The sequence below is a fragment of the Cuculus canorus genome, chromosome 5 (assembly GCF_017976375.1).
Source record: "Cuculus canorus isolate bCucCan1 chromosome 5, bCucCan1.pri, whole genome shotgun sequence".
NCBI classification, from domain to species: Eukaryota; Metazoa; Chordata; class Aves; order Cuculiformes; family Cuculidae; genus Cuculus; species Cuculus canorus.
Window position 1 is genome coordinate 6139106 of NC_071405.1, and position 16100 is coordinate 6155205.

The 16100-nt window shown below is 44.4% G+C and overlaps 1 protein-coding gene across 13 annotated transcripts in view; it reads left to right on the forward strand.

Moving 5' to 3' along the window:
• The window catches only part of CEP170B (centrosomal protein 170B), a 258688-nt gene that overhangs the window by 204379 nt on the left and 38209 nt on the right, over positions 1-16100 (forward strand). For 12 of the 13 annotated variants that reach the window (XM_054066746.1, XM_054066744.1, XM_054066750.1 and 9 more), the window contains 4 exons: positions 8029-8118; positions 11173-11251; positions 14145-14203; positions 15481-15619. In XM_054066746.1, the coding sequence (XP_053922721.1) occupies positions 8029-8118; positions 11173-11251; positions 14145-14203; positions 15481-15619 (367 nt within the window). The remainder of the gene's footprint in view (positions 1-8028; positions 8119-11172; positions 11252-14144; positions 14204-15480; positions 15620-16100) is intronic. The other variant, XM_054066754.1, reaches the window with a different exon arrangement.

Genomic DNA, 16100 nt, shown 5'->3' on the forward strand with positions numbered 1-16100 from the left:
ATCTGGGAGTGAGATGAGAATGGATTGGAGGACATAATTGTTGCAGGTTGGACGAAGAGGAACTAAGTGCAGGGGTGCACAAAGAATGGATTTTAGATATAAGAGCAACTGCTCTAGGTTACATCAAGCTGCATCCAGCCCCATATCCTGACTCAGACAGTGGGCAAAGCAGCTGTCGAGGAAAGTGCAAGAACCAGCCAAGAGTATAATGATACTTCCAGAGTACTTGCTCAACCTCTTGACCGGTGTTTCAGGAAGCCAGAGGCCATATCTTTGCATCTAATCATTTGATTTCCTCTCTATAAAGCCTCACCAGAAGATTAAGATTTGGCTGAGTGGGGAGGCATAACAAGGAGTCAGTCATGGGCAGAGTGAAGGGAGGAACAGCAGGACTGGGTGAAGTGGAGGGTGGTGCATATAGGGCAGAAGCTCTGTGGCGCGGGGAAAGCAGGCATTACAGGATGTGACTGCTGAGCAGCATCTCCCTTAGGCCTGAAATGGGTTCAAGACTCGCTTTTGTTCAGGTGTCGGCAGAGAGCTGTGAAAAGTGTTGGCCAAGTATCTGTCACTGGCCCATATGGGACATTGCGTGTTGATTACGGTATCAATTAGTTGAAGTGGTAGGGGCTTGTGAGCCAAACCTACAAGTTCCTTCTGCTCGTAAATGGAGTACATGGTAACTTGGTGCTACTTAAATAGATACTTTCCTCTTTTTAGCTTGCTTTGGTAAAACGTTATTACACGTTCTAGGCGCTGAAGGAGCATTCTTAAGGCTGCTAAATTGAGTGTTTATAACTGCAGAGCAGTTATGACATACCAGTGTGAAGACTGCCTGTGTAATCCTGCTTCTGCCCCTGTGTACACAGGCATGAAGATGGAATCTATTATTTTGTCATTACTGGATACTTTTTCCCCCGCAGGATCTGTTCTGTTTGGTACGCAGGGTGTACAACATACTCCACAAATAATATAGTGTGACGGTGAACTCTGTGTGTATGTGATATTTGGTCAAATTAAGATTTCATGGACCTGACGTATCCTACCTTCCCTTGGCCGTATTTGATAATAGTGTCTCTCCTGTTCAGTTTAGTAAGTGCATACATACACAAGTGGGAAGAGGTGTGGTGTAGTTTGTCTGGCATTATGCTGGGAGGAAGCTGCTGGTGTCAGCTTGGTAGATTATCTTTTTCCTGGTACTTCTAGGTAAATTCACTGTGGTACAGAAGTCTTATCTCTCCATCACTGAGGCATTTCCTGCATTGGGAACTCCCAGTAGTAACCATGGGGTATTGGCTGCTTTTGTGTCTTGACCTCCTTTCCCATGGAAGTGTGGGGCTGGACTGGGAAGCTGTAGTTGGGACAGGGCAGTACTGGCTTGCTGCGGTTATCCAGAGGGTGTAAACAAATACCTAAGTTAGTCCCAGGGCCCTGGGAATTGCAGTGATCCCAAGAGTCTTTCATTAGTTGTCACAAGGGAAGTAGGTATCTCACAGGCAGAAGGGAAATGATCTAGCCTTGGGAAGACTCTGCTTTTTGACGGGTAGTGTTTCCAGGTGCCTGGGCAGCAGCTGTGGGAGGAAGGATGCACATCCCATATTTCCGGGTTGTTTTTTTTTGGCTCTTGCTTCTCCCATTGTCTTCTGTTAATGCCCAGTTGATGGGAAGATTGTGATGTCTGATGAAATGTGGGTCGAGGAGGGAGGCTGGAGGCATGGCAAGATCAGGAAACCTGGGAGGGCAGTTCATTGCTGGAGGCAGGGGACGGAGAGAGGTGATGCTGGTGCTGCAGGCAGGTGGTTATTAGGGGTGAGAGGTCTGCACACAGCTGACAAGGTGCTGGAAGCCTGGCCTGCAGAGGGAGAGTTTGTCCCTCCCCAGAGTGGGCAGGGAAAATGGGGCACCCCTTCCACACCTGAATCATAGAATAGTTTAGGTTGGAAGGGACCTTAAAGATCATCTAGTTCCAACCCCCCTGCCGTGGGCAGGGGTATGTCCCACTAGATCAGGCTGTCCAAGGCCCCATCCAACCTGGCCTTGGACACCTCCAGGGATGGGGCATCAATAACTTCCCTGGGCAACCTGTTCCAGTGCCTTACCACTCTCTTCCTAATGTCTAGCCTAAATCTGCCCCTCTCCGGTTTATACCCATTGTGTCTGGCATCCTGATCCAGGCACTAGCACGCAGCTCGGCTGCACTATAGAAATTCAGTCCTCTTTTCCATCTAGGATGTAAAATAAATCTCCATTTTTTACATCTCCATGTAAAATAAAGGGCACCTGTGGGCAGTGTGTTCTCTGACTGTGGTCAGGATCTGACCCTGCGTCACTTGAACTGGTGCTTCACTTTGGGAAAGGGCAAGCAAAGCAAAAACCTATTCTACTCCAAAATAACGGGTTAAATAGGTGTGGGAACTATGCCAGCTTCCAAATCCCTTTGTCAGGCAGTGGGGATTACGATTTCATTTTCCTGGGGGATTTCTCTCTTTTGTTCTATGCCTTATTTTTTACATGAATAGTCAGGCCCTGGCCCTGCTGCAGATCCACTAAGCTGGTGATGGTGAATGCAGTAAAGCAGAGGGCAGGGAGCTTGGGAGCTGTAAAGCGAGCCCAGCTCCAGGATGAGGTGGCTGCTCTTGGTGAGGAGACATTTGTCTGCTTAGGCAGAGTCATTAAACCGGCAGCATATGCCCCTGGGAGCAATCAGGCTGCTGCTTGTGGGATGGGGGCAGGACGGCGCATTCACAAATATTCTGGAAAAGTACTGAAGGTGCCACTAAAGACAACCCTATCAACTGCATCATGGTGAAAAAGGGAGACACAGTGTTCATATCTGTCGTTAAATGTTATCTGGGGTTTTACTTTAGAGGAGCCAGAATCGTATTTCAGGCCAGAATGCAAGGGATTATTATTTTATTTTATTTTAAGAGGTTAGCTTTGCTCGTGTCCTTTCCAAAATTGGACACTGGGAGAGGTTTGTATTTCCTTTCTGGGATACTTGTGCAGAGTGCATTACTGGGAGAAATGTAACCTGTTCACTGTGGAAAGTATTTGAGCAAACGTTTATTGCATGCTGCCACCAGAATGCTGCAGTTATCTTGTGCCAGATGTACACAGCAGACTGCAGTGAAGAACAGGGAAACTGCTCTCGTTTGTTTATTTTATCTCCAGTACCACGATGCCTGGCGGCAGTGGCAGGGCTGAGGTCCAAATCTCAACCCCAAGCAGAAGGGTTTTGCCCATGGTAATTCTTCTGGGGAAAAAGCAGCATCTGTATCCATATAACAGCTGAGCTGCGTCTGCTCTCTGGCCCTGTGGGGAAATGCAGGCTGTCTGGCTGTATTTCTCCTCCTGCCTTCCTAAGCAGGTCTTGTTTCCTTGTGGGATTTGCTTGGCATCTCTGCTGCTTCTGGTGTCATCCTGAGTCCCTTGTTCTGTGTATCAGACTCAACACAAAGCTGTAGGAGGTCTGCAGCACACGTACCTCTGTGGAGACTTGGGTGTGCTTCTGAAGCTGCTTTTGCTGCTCCCAGGCTAAGCAAGGGCTTTTGCTGATCTGATGCATGCAGTTTTGAGAATCACAATCAACCTGCCCATTGTATTACTGATTGGAGGCTGGTGACCCAAGATGCCGGATTGGCAGACACAGAGGTGCTGTTCCTATCTGCAGTTTGGGCTGTCATCCACTTAATATGATCTTGAAAGAAAGAAGATCTACAAAATACCTCTGTCTTAAGGTATATGCTGCGTGTGCATTTTGTCTGCTAGGTATTTAAAACACTATGCGTTGTAAATAGTTTGATGGAGAAGCCGGACAGCCTTATATTAGGTAGTGATTTGAATGTCTGGAAGTGCAAGCTCTGAATGAGCTTAGTGTAGTAACAAATCAGTGTCCATGTTTTTCCCTTCAGAGGAACGTAACTGTTCTTAATCAGAAAAGCACACATTGTCTTTCCCCGACAGTTGTGTTCATTTGATAACACATCCCATGTCGGGACATGGTGAGAACACAGTGTTCTTCCTTCATTCCCAGCCTCTTGGAGTGTGGTCCTAATTTCTTGCCTGCAGATCACTAGTGATTAGGAGGAAACTTCCTTTCCCTGCCTTCTATTTGACTTGTCTATCTCCTCCGAGGTGTTCCAGCTCTGGTTTTGCTCTTTGTGTCCAATCACAATCTCAGTGATCCTTGTCACAGCTGAGGAGTGCTGCTCACCCCACTGCAAGTGGTTTTCTGGTGGAACAGATTAACTGCGAGGGTGTAGCAGTTATTTTCTGCTTTTGACATCTGGGTTTAGGCACTTCAGGATTTTTTTAAACACTATTGGAGATGTGCATCTATATATTTTCTGCTTGGGCCCCTGTATGCCATCTTGACAGATGGATCAGTCTTGCGTTTTGTTGTAGAGGTTGTGATTGACCATAAGCAAGGTTCAGTATTTGGAGCAAGGGTGCATTTAAGCAAGAGAGTCCTCCTATATTTATGATTAAGTCAACTTAATTGCAGCTTTTCAGTTTATAGATGCCCAAAGTCTTTCCAGTGGAGTGGCAGACCATTGGGAGCTCTGCACCGTGGGCTGTTCTGTAGTGTGTGTTGACTAAGACCTGTTAAATCACTTGCTGTGATTCAGTGGGTCACACATTCAAAATCACTGGCCTGCTGGACTGGAGTGGTTTCGGCAGGACTATTCTCAGGCCTTTGGCTGTTACCAGTCTGGAAACTGGTTAGTCTTTTTGGAATTGAGGCAGTCTGCTCCTCTCTGAGAAGAAAAGCATGATCAGCCGCTGGGTTCCTGCTGTCACTGTACAAGAAGAGAGGTTTATGTTAAGTGACTGATGTTGAAATAAACCACACCTCTGTTCTCAAGTAAGAGTGACCTTTGGCAAGTCAGCATCTAAATAAATAAGATGTGATTTTAGTTATTTTAAGTTGAGTTTCCTTGGAGACAGGCCCTTAGGAACTCCTGCTGCCAGTTCCTGTGATGCTTGCTGGCTTAACATAAACAGAACTAAGAAAATTCCTGTCTTTTCTGCAAAAGCATGAAATTTCACAGAAGTGTGATCTGGTGTACTCTTTAAAGAGATGTTGAGAGGTGGTACCGAGACTGTGGGCCAGATTTTGCGTGTTGTTTTGACTCCTTTGGGAAAGAGCCATCTTAAACCCAGCTGAAACTTCCAAGGAAGATGGGAAGTTTTGTCATAAATTGGTTTCTTTGGTGACCTCTTCCTGCTTTTATGTAGGGGAATATCATGCTGTTGGGATACGTCTGCTGCTCTTTAATGACCTATGTCTGGTTTGGGACCCCTGAGTGGCTGTAGTCAGCTGCTGTAAAACAGAGCAGACCAAAGGCTGTGCAGACTTATTTCAGGGTCAGATGCAGGGCAAATTGAATTTTTGGGAGACAGCTGGTTCCCAGAAATAAACCCCCTTTTAAGTGACCTGTGATTTTTTTAAAATCAGATACCAGATAAAATATACCCTATTTTTTTTGTCTGGTTTAGCTTTTTGGGGTGGAAACCCTTCTGCCCCTGGAAGGGGGCTAGAGGGATTGTTCCGCATTTAAAATCCGTTAATCTTTAAATGAGTCTCTCTGACATGCTGTGAAAAGCTAAAGCAAGTGTTGCTGTACCAGTTAATCAACATTCCTTCACATCCATTGGGTACAGTGATGTCCACAATTATGGGTTGCAGTGGGACCGAGAAAGACCTTGCATCTGTGCTGTGCAGCAAGACCCCTGCGTGTGGTTGTCTTTGAGTCCGGTGGGATGAAATGTGGCTATGTAAATGCTCATGCATGGGGAGAGGGGATTTCTGCCCGTGCTGTGTGCAGGGATGGTTTTCCTGCACTACTTTGTAAGTGAGGTGCAGTGAGCCCTCTGGGAACCCCAGGGTAGGTCCACTGCCCACATAGCCCAATGCTTGTGGAGATGGGCACTGGGCAGGCAGGGAGGTGGAAGGACGAGGCGCTCTCGCATCCTCCTAAAAGATATGAGGAGCCATGTGGCAGGGTGCGTGCAATCCCAGGTGGTGTAGAATCAGCTGCTGCAATACTTGAGGCTGCAGCAGGAGGCATTCCTGTCCTCAGCCTGTATGCTGAAATGCTGGACCTAGGCAGCATCCCTCAACTGTCCTTACCTGGACCACCCTTACCTGGACCATCCTTACCTTACGCTGCACATAGCTGCCACAGCCAGTTGGGTGATTGCAAATTGTGCTGAGGAGCTGCATGTAACGGAGAGAGGCAGCAGCTTTGCCATGCGAATGCTTAAGACTTGCCCTACACCCTACGTTGAGGCTGGGGTCAGACACCAAGTGTGGGGATTGTATAGGGGCAAGAGGTTTGTATGCGCCTCTTTGAGGATGGTGTTGCGGTGCGTCGTTTCCTGTGTTTAGGGCTCAGCGTAACAGGATATAGGAGTGGAGTGGTCGGACTGCATTGTCTCTGCCTGTCCTGCCAGCTGTGAGTTGTTTCTTTTGGGAGCGATTGCTGTCTGAGCAGTACCAGTTGGGCAGCAGTGTTGAGTGCTGCCCTTCTTTTTTTTTTTTTTGTCAGCTGGGACTTCTCTGAGCTGACACCTTGTAAATTCAGCAGCATATGGATGATTGTATTAGTGAGGCAGATACGGGAGGCTTGGAGTCTCCTGCCCCTCTCCTCGCCACATCCACTTGCAATGGTATGTTGAGACCGGTGTGAGGGACATTGTAAGGTGGAAGAGCGCTCTTCTAGTCACATATGTGCTTGCTTCATATTGGTGCTTCAAGATGTTTCTGGAGTACTGATCTTCTGGGCTGCAATTTGTCAGCTGGTGGGGTATTCCAGTGTGCCAGACAGTGACAGGGGCAGAAGAAATTCCTGCAAATGGCAGCAGTTTGTCTGGAAAAAGCCCCTGTGTTTTCACCAAGGATTTCCCCTGAAACAATCTTTGCCTTTGCATGCTTGCAAGGAAGTAGGTAATGGCTTACTGAGGGTGATGCTGTGGAAACCAGCCTTTGTACTTGGGAAAAGGGAAGGACTTGCTTTTCACCAAGAACATGTTGGTCAGTGCGTAGGAGGAGGAGGATTAGCTGAGTGAGAGACTGGCTTGGCTCTTTGCTTGGGTAGCATACCCTGCTCTCCCCTGGTCTGAGATACTTGGGGGTCTCTGTGTGGATGTTGATGGAGTAACAGGTTCCAGTGAGCGGCTGAGGTCAACTGCAGCAACAATTTGAGTTCTGGGAGGCGGTAGATCTAAGTACACACAGTCTGTTCGCTTCATAGCTGTAACACTTGAGCCATATTTCAGAACTGCTCAGAGGTTTTGTTCTAACGTTTCTTCCTCAGAAGTTTAGCACTGTTCCTGCTGAAGTGTCATGGTTTATTTTGAAGATAAGATGGTGCTTGTGAATTGTGGCAAAGCCAGTAAGGCCAAATCACCATCTAGTTCAGTGTTCTTAAACATAGCTTTGAATTTGAGTTTTCCTAGAGCTGCTTTCTTTTTCATCCCATGTTTACTAATCTCCTACAAATTGGAAAACATCCTAGAATTTACATCAAATCTGGGACTTAATCCTGCAAACAAACTACATTGCTGTAAGCTTGATTTATAACTTTAGAAAACTGTTTTTTTCTTTTAGAAAAATAGGAAGAAATAGGAACATCCCTAGTGATGAGACCACTGGCTTTAGCTGGCGAAACATAGAGCTCTTCTAGTTTGTACTGTCTGAAATCATGCCCCCCAGGCTTTCAGTTTGACTGGTTTTGTTTTCAGTGTGTATTGATATAATTTATTGAAATGATGGCATAGTGTTGACAGCCTTCAGCGATTTCCCCCCGTGCAAATATTGTATTGTCTTCAATGAACTGTTTAGAACAAACATGGAAGCATTTACTGTTTATCCTTTGATCATTTATAGTAGTAAAGAATACTTAATCCTTCCTGCTTTTTCTTCCCTCTACCTCCTACCCCATATCAAATTAATGTCTAAATGTTACTTTGATTAACAGTGTCTCTTATGCCTGACTGGTCTCACATTCATTGTGCTTTCATTGCCAGTCCCGCAGTGTCGATAAGCAGCACGCTGTAATCAATTATGACAAGGAGAAAGATGAGCACTGGGTGAAGGATCTCGGCAGCTTAAATGGCGTAAGTAGCAAACCTCCTTCCTGGCTGATGGAGGCGAACACGCGGGTGCTGAGTCTGCAAGTGCTTGTGCACTTACTTAATTCTGCTGTTAGTCACAGTGATCCAGAAGGGTCTGTTGGCATGAGTTAAGCTAAACATACATAATTACTTGCAAGGCCGGAGATGGAGGTTGTGTAGCATCTTGTCTTGGAAGAGGAAATCTTTGGTGAATATTGTATTTATTTTTCTGTTTCTTTTGGCATTCTCGCAGAATGCTTCCAGGCTCACAAAATCATACAGCCTTTTGCAAAAGAGGAGGAAATAATGTCATTTTAGGGATGTTAACATTAAGCTGATGAAGATTCTGAAGCAGCTGTTCAGCATGAGCAGGGTGACCTTTTGATAATTCATTTGTTAGCGCATGGAATGATTTATAGGATGATAAGATATTTAATTTCTTTGGGAAGAAACTATTTTAAACCACCTCTTTTTGTAATAAAAACTGCTCTTTTGCATGCCTTGAGCCTGGTTTGTGTGAAAACTGAAGGATAATATGGGCATAGAACAAGGAGCTGAGCCTGCCTAAATCTTAACCCTTACTCTGGTCCCAGTTCACACAGTGGCTTTGGATGTCTTGATGCCTGAATTCTGTGATTTTTATTCATTATTTATTTATTTATTTAATACACCATCATAGTTAAAGCATCCTAATGTTGTAGCATTCATCTCTTTGGGTGCTTCTTCATGACACTGGAGTTATTCCTCAGTGGGACCAGTTCTAGGCTAGAATCACGATTGCCTTCACAGTAGGGGTTTTACTGTATTCATTGTTTTGGTCTTGGAAACGGAAGCTCTCCACCATCACAACCACAAAATCGTAAGATGAACCTAGAAACTTGTAAAAAAGCTTAAGTGGCTTAAGTAGACATCAACTGTTCTGCCTCTTCTGGCATCAGAAAACAGCAAGAATGGGTGTTAATCCTTCTCAGCATGATAGCCAAAGGCAGAGAGCCTTGCTGAAATGGGAGTATTTCCAGGCACTGGTCTGGGCTCTATCTGAATCACTGGTTTAAGACCTATGGTATTTAACTCATGGTGGCAAAATAGCAGCTAAAAATCCTGCTTGCAAGAGAGGGAAGGCTCGTACCACTAATTTTCTTCTTTCTTCACAGGCTAAATAATATGGATTTACAATGCTTAAATAGTAGGCTTATGCTCAGAGGGGCAGTGGAGTCAAAAGAGTTACAGCAGTGCTTGTCTTCTGCAGCTGGTCACACACTGCTGTTGCAGAAGGCTGTTGTGGCCAAACTGAATTTATTTTGTGTGAAAGAAATGTAGGTCCTTACTTGAAAATTTTCATGAAAACTTGTTTCTCCCCTCCCGAAACTAAAGAAAAAAAATTTTAGAATATTGATTTTAATTCCATTTTCAGGTTTTGCTTTATTTTGCGTTTATTTTCTGGTTTGTCAGCAATGCATTACATGGCTTTGTGTAATCTGGTTCATATTAATTATAGGCATGTTTTGTATCATTTTTGTTATAATGTTGAGCTGATTCTGCAGCCTCTAAGGGTCTTTTTATTTTGAAGGTAGCATTTCTGTCTGCACTAAGCAGTTTTGCTGTGGTATTTTGTTTCAAGTAACCATGGATGAACAGGTAAAAACATAAAAAGGAGTTTTCTTGCAGACTTTCCTTTTGCAGAAAAGTCACCAAATAATTATTCCTGTTCCTGATCTGACTGTTGTGGGATTTTTAAATATTAAAAAAATTCAGGCAAATAGGAATTTTGTGCCTTTTAACTAGGTTTGCTGCTTTTATTCTGAAATTACAGGCCTGTTCACCAGCTCCTCTGTAAATTGCCAGGAAGCTGGGGGCTGTTGTCTGCTGAGGTTCTAGTTTCCTGCTATAGCATTTAATTTTCCTTGTGGTTAATACTTGGTCTTATCATACATGTTTGGCTTGGCTGAGGTGAGAAGGCAGAAGACGACTTTGCCTTAGTGGTGAAAGCATGTAAATTAATTTTCTAGCCTATTTTTTGTTTATCAAAGCTACATTTGTATTGTGGCTGCAAAGGCTCAGCAGTGGGTTCCTGGTCTGTGAGACTGGTGGCTGTGACAGCCCCAGGTGCCACCAAGTGCCTCATCCCCATCAGCATGCTGGCACTTCTTCACTTGAGTTCCAGACTTATTTTTACTTGGCTCGGGTCGTTACAAAAGTACATGGGTTTATTTGTGAAAGATGTCCAGGAGTGCTTGACTTATTTCTCCCTTGTTCTGTGAGAATCGTTTCTTGTGGGTCCTCTTGGAGAGCAGACATCTGATATATCAGATATGTTCATCCACAGGTACAAAGTACGTTTCTTGCACCTTTATAAGGATAATTCAGTTTCTTTTGGGCCTCAATTACATGCTTGAAGCATAAGGAAGATAAGTATGTGACCCTTTGTCACGAGGTGCCTGTTGTATTGATGTATGATGTCTTGGACAACGTGGCCTCAGACATCATGGTGATACCATTGCAAATCCTTGTTTTCCCGTGCATTTTCATTCCCTCCTTCCTCTGTGATAGGCTTTGCTTGTAAAATTATCAGGCTTTGGGGCTGACACCAGTCTTGTTTGACATCCAGTGGAAAGCTGATTCCCAGCTAAGTAATTAGAGCCTGAGTTGCTGTAGCTTTTATTGCACCATTTGCTGCTCTTGCTGGTTGTGAAGCGTGGAGGAGAGTTGAGAGCATTGGATGTTCCTAACTGCAGGCACCTCGTTTATGTGTTCGAGTTTGGGACTAAAATTTCACTTGTAGTTGATGGAAAAGTAAATTTCCTCAGAGGTCACGTCAGAGCACCTTGCTTTGAAGCATAATTGAAGTGCTCTAACTTGCCCATGGGAGTTGCTTGCCAGTGTTGATTTTTCTAGGGAACTTAGCTCCTCGCCTGGCTAACTTTGTGTTAGTGCACCCTGAATGTGTGCAGTGCTGTTGGCAGGTAGGGATGGGTGCCCTCCTAGAGCCCTGTCCATCTCAGAGATGTTACTTTGATGCCCTCAATCAAAAAACATTCCTATGTTTCTTTCCTGCAGACCTTCGTGAATGACGTGAGGATTCCTGACCAGAAGTACATTACCCTAAAACTGAATGATGTCATTCGCTTCGGCTATGATATCCTCGTCTGAAGAGGGAGTGGGATGCGACCTTTGATTGAGTTTTATGCTGGTTGCTGCATGGAGACTTAACGGTGCTAATTGTGACTAATGAGTAGGGCTGTTTGGTTTGCCTTTTGAAGCCTTTGGATGGTTCCTAAGATTTTTTTTCTCCACCATGGACCTGATTCAGAGCGTATTAATCACGATGCCTGCTACCTTCATTGGGCTTTGAATCAGGCCCTGCACGGGCAGTGGTGACTCTGGAGGTGCCTTTTCAGTCTCTTTCTAAGCAAGGCTTCTGTTTTTTCTTTTATTTGGCTGGCAGCTGTAGCTGGTACCAGCTGGTGAGCAAACATTTCTGTGCTTTTGTGTGAACTAACATCTTTCTACCATTTTCATTCACCTTGTGTCTTCTTGTTAATCGTTTCACCCAGACGCTTGCTTTCGGGCAATATGCAGGTCTCCAGCCTTAAACATTTAGCTCTGGGGCATGCGGCGAGACCCTTGACTCTCTATTGATTGAAGTTTGTCTGTGCAAATTGCTCCTGCCACAAAATGTGAGACTAAATCTCTGTTTAGTAATAGCAAATTTCACCTCTATTGAGGGAGGCCAGGCTGTAGTTACTGCATTGTTTACATGTGGAATCACAATTTCTGCTAGTGTCTTCTTAAACTCCTTTGCCTTCATCCGTTTTGTTTTTAACCTGATGTAACTGTAGGACTAGCTATAAGCATAGCCCTTTTGAGCCTGTATATCGACGGTGGGAAACAGGCTCCTTTTGCTGTTTTTTCATGTAATCTAATCTTTTTTTTTTTCCACTTTTTCATTTGTTTCTATCTGCCAAACTTCACCCACTTAGGCTGAATTTACAAGTAGCAAGTGTCTTCTCCAGGTTTCTTTTTCTCTTTTTGGGGGAAATTTCAGTTAAAACAGTCCAGGCATTTCTGAGATTAGAGACAGAGACTAAATTTTACCTTTCAGGAGGTGGGGGGTGGAAGTGTTGGGCTGGAAAATTCTTGTGTGTCCTTGACCCCAAGGCCACATTCTTGTGTCTTTTGTTGCCCCCCTTGATAATCCGTCTGTGCTTGACCCAGCTGTAGCCCTTGAAATACTCCAAACCTTGGTGGAGCTCAGAGAGCTGAAGCAGTAAGGAGAGACTGAGAGACTGGAGCCTCCCTGGTCTTCCAGGGATCTATCTGGGTATCTTGGTGCTAAGCACTGACAGTGCAGGAATACTCACTATTGCAACAGGGGTGCTTAAACCAATGTGTGGGCAATCCTGGATCTGGAAAAGAGGGTTTCTAGACCTTGTATTTGGTCATACTTTTGGTCTTGGTCTTGCTCTGTCTCTTACTGCTTTAGAAACAAATCCTTGCTTCACAGCTGTATTTTTTTTGAAGGAGGTAGTTGCCAAATTAAAAAAACAAAAAAAAGACAGATTATTTGCCTTCAGATGAGCATTTGAACAGGTTGCGGTTGATGAGGATTTAGGCATATTTGTGGGGGAAAAGAATCCCAAGTAGCCCCTTGCTCAGTGCTGCCATATAGAGCCATGTCACCTGGGATCGTGTCATTAAAGGTGGTGTCTCGGCACACACGTGATGGAGACTGTTACAGTCCCAAAGATAACCTCAGTTCTTGTTTTCTTGACTTTGCAAATGTTCTTCTGATGTAGCTGGTGAGGTGTCTTCTCGTCTCTACGTGTGTGGGGAACCTCATAGAAGATGTGCTGTGAACTCCAGTCTAGCGAAGGCGTAAGCCAGTGCCTAGAGCAGGAGAAGGTTTTAATGGCTGTGATACAGGTTTAAACTTTTTATAGAAAGCAATTTTGAGCACTAAGCAGCTGTAGTGCTTAGTCCTGCAACCCTTACATGGATACAATGTGAAATGAATGATTGCATTTATGAATAGTAGAATTTATTGCCCTCAAAGGGAAAACTGTAGAGAAAGTAAATTTTAGACTCGTGTATCAACTTTGTAACTACCATAGCAACCACACCAATCTCTTCCTCTCTATTGCTGCTTCGGTGCCACTGTCTTTAGCAGTGCTTTCTGTGCATGCCACGTTCAGCTTGGTGTGGATGGCAGCATCTCCTGAGGCCTCCGTCAGCTGTGCACTGTTGAAAGAGCATTTGTTTCTTTTCCATTTACAGTTTCACTTAGAGACTGTGTGGAGGTTCCCTCCTAAGCCAATATTGGTTTATTTTTAGTCATTTTCCATCTTTCCTTTTTCCTCCCATTTGCTCTGTGCTGCCCTGATTGGGTTGTTCATGATGACATTGCCAGATGCTTCCTTTTTTTTTTTTTCCATGCAGTGTTGCTGAGGATTATTGCCTAGGCTCAACCATGTTGAACGCCTCCCTTCCTAAGAGGTCACAGCAGCTCATGACCTGATTTACTTTTCATCTAGGAAACTGCAGTGGCTGAAAGGCTTTGTCAGAGCAAGAAAGCACCATAGTTCTGGGCATCCCTACAGGGGCCTGAATTCTTCCACTCCCTCGTCCTAAGTGTGCAAGACTGATCCATCTTGGCCCGGATAGTATGAGGAGAGAGTGGTCTGCCTGGAGCTGTCAGCTGGGTAGAGAGGAGTGGGGTGTAAGTTGAGTCGGGGCTCTGTTTGCTCCCCAGGGTCCTGCACGAAGCTGCTTGTGCTCCCTTAGGCTTCCCCTACCCTGCTCCCCTTCTATGCCACCCTTTAGTTGACACAGGGCTGGCCAACAGGTGTGATGCCATGCTCTGTTGAAAATATACACAACAAACACCATGATGGGATATTGCACAGGCGAGTTTTAGTGCCCTGTGTATTTTAAGCTTTTTGGGTTTTATGATCTTGTTTTCTTTCTGTGACTAAATGCTAGATTTCTCTGTCCATCCAGTACCTTTGCCATTTCCTTAATGAGTTCTGTACATTCCAACATGTACGTCCTGGAACAAATTCAACACAAAGTCCCAGAAGAAGCATTAAAGGTGAGATGTCTGGGTGCAGTGGTGTTATTAATATATTTATCTCTTTGAGTGTTTGATTATTTACTTATTAAATGCTATAATAACAGCTAAGCAGCCTGAAATATTAAAATACTCCACAGCAGTGAAATACTCCACACTGTGAAGCTCTGTTTGGATTGGGTCTTAACGAAAACTTCCTTTGTGGAGAGATACATTTCTTGGTTATCTCTGCTCTGATCTCTCTTATCCCTGCACTAACGTGTAGATGAAGCTGTTTATGATTTCAGGACTGCCAACAAAGAAGGTTATTAAAGTGTAATGTGTTAAAGAGTAAGCACGCAGCATGAACATGGTGACTTAGGCCGGCTCCATCAACTTCCTACAGGAGGCTAAACTTTACTTTAATTTATTCTTGTACATCATATCTTTTTTTTGCCTTCAAGCTCCCAATTCTTATTTACTGAACAATGCTCTTATGAACGAGGTGTTTTTTAAACAAAGGGTTCAGTAGCAGGTACAAAATATTTAAAGCATGTTCTTATCTAAGGCAGAAAAGCAACCCCCTCTAGGCAGGAAAGCTGCCGTGTTCAGCTGAGGGACTGGACTATCAGTGCCAAGCATAACCTCTTGGCTAGCGGATAGGTTTTTGTAGCCTTGGTTCCATGTTTAGGACTTGGAGAGGATCAGAAGTCTAACAGCTGAAACTGGGCAAATCCTTTGTGGAACTTACTCAGAGGCAATCTAGATGAGTACACCATTTTATTAATTTCCTTGTAATAAACCCACTTTTAAATAGCTCATTTACTATGTTAATGTGGAGCCTGTTTTAAGACATAATCACTTTCCTAACTGTTGAGAGGGTTTGGAGAGAAATAATTAAAATATATTTTCATTGCCTTTGGTGAAAAAGTGAGATAATGCAGATGAGTGCCCTGAAAGAATTTACAATGTTGCTTTAAGAACAAAGGGGATTTCAGGATTTGAATCCTAAATGGAAAATAGCCTAAGTTCTGATTCTTCTCAGCTTACTCTTTAAAGGGTTTCCTAATTAGCTGTTTTGCAGAGCTAAGTCACAGTGACCTTCTCATGGACTAGAATTGTCAGTGTCTTCCAAATGGGGAATTTGAACCCCTTGCAGCTGGCATTTATGCTGTTCTTTGACCTTTGTTCAGGTGTACTTCCTTTTTGTTGCAGCACATAGCCACAGTATTTGCCTTTGTGTGATCCATTTGTGGGTAAGGGTGGTTTATCTTGTTCCGTGGGCTGGCACCCTGCAGCTGTTGCTTGTGTCTTTACAGCATGAGAAGTACACCAGCCAACTTCAGATGAATTACAAAGGCACAGCAATGAAGAGGGCGGAGCAGCCCGTGGAGCATAGTGTCTACATGGAGTCCCCACAAGCAAAGCTGGAGAAAGGAGAGAGGAAGGCAATTACAGGTACTTGCTCGGGAACCAGTTAATCAAGATTCACAACAAAGCGCACCTTGAGCCCTGCTTGGGGTCAGAATCCAGTACAGTGTTGTGGGTTGCATTTAGGAGCAGTTCCAGAAGTATCACCTTTCTAAACCTCTGAGTATTCCAGACTCAGTTTTTTAGGGATACAGCCTCCAAAAGAAAAATCAGCTGGCATGATGGCTCACACACGCCTTGTCCCAGTGTGTGTGCTGGAGAACCTGTAGGCCAAGCAGGTTTGGTAAGTTCGTTGGCACCTGTCTGGTCTATTTTTAATTTCCTAATCGTAAGTTGGTGTTTGAACAGAGACGGTGACTCAGAGTAGAAAATGTATGGCTGCTGTGGCGTGGTGCTGGCAGGCAGGCAGGCAAAAAAGTAACAAGCCATTTCTTTCAAAAAGCCTGTGTGATCTTAAAGCTGTATTTCCTAATGTGCCAGTATGTGGGATTGAAACTGACTGCCAAAC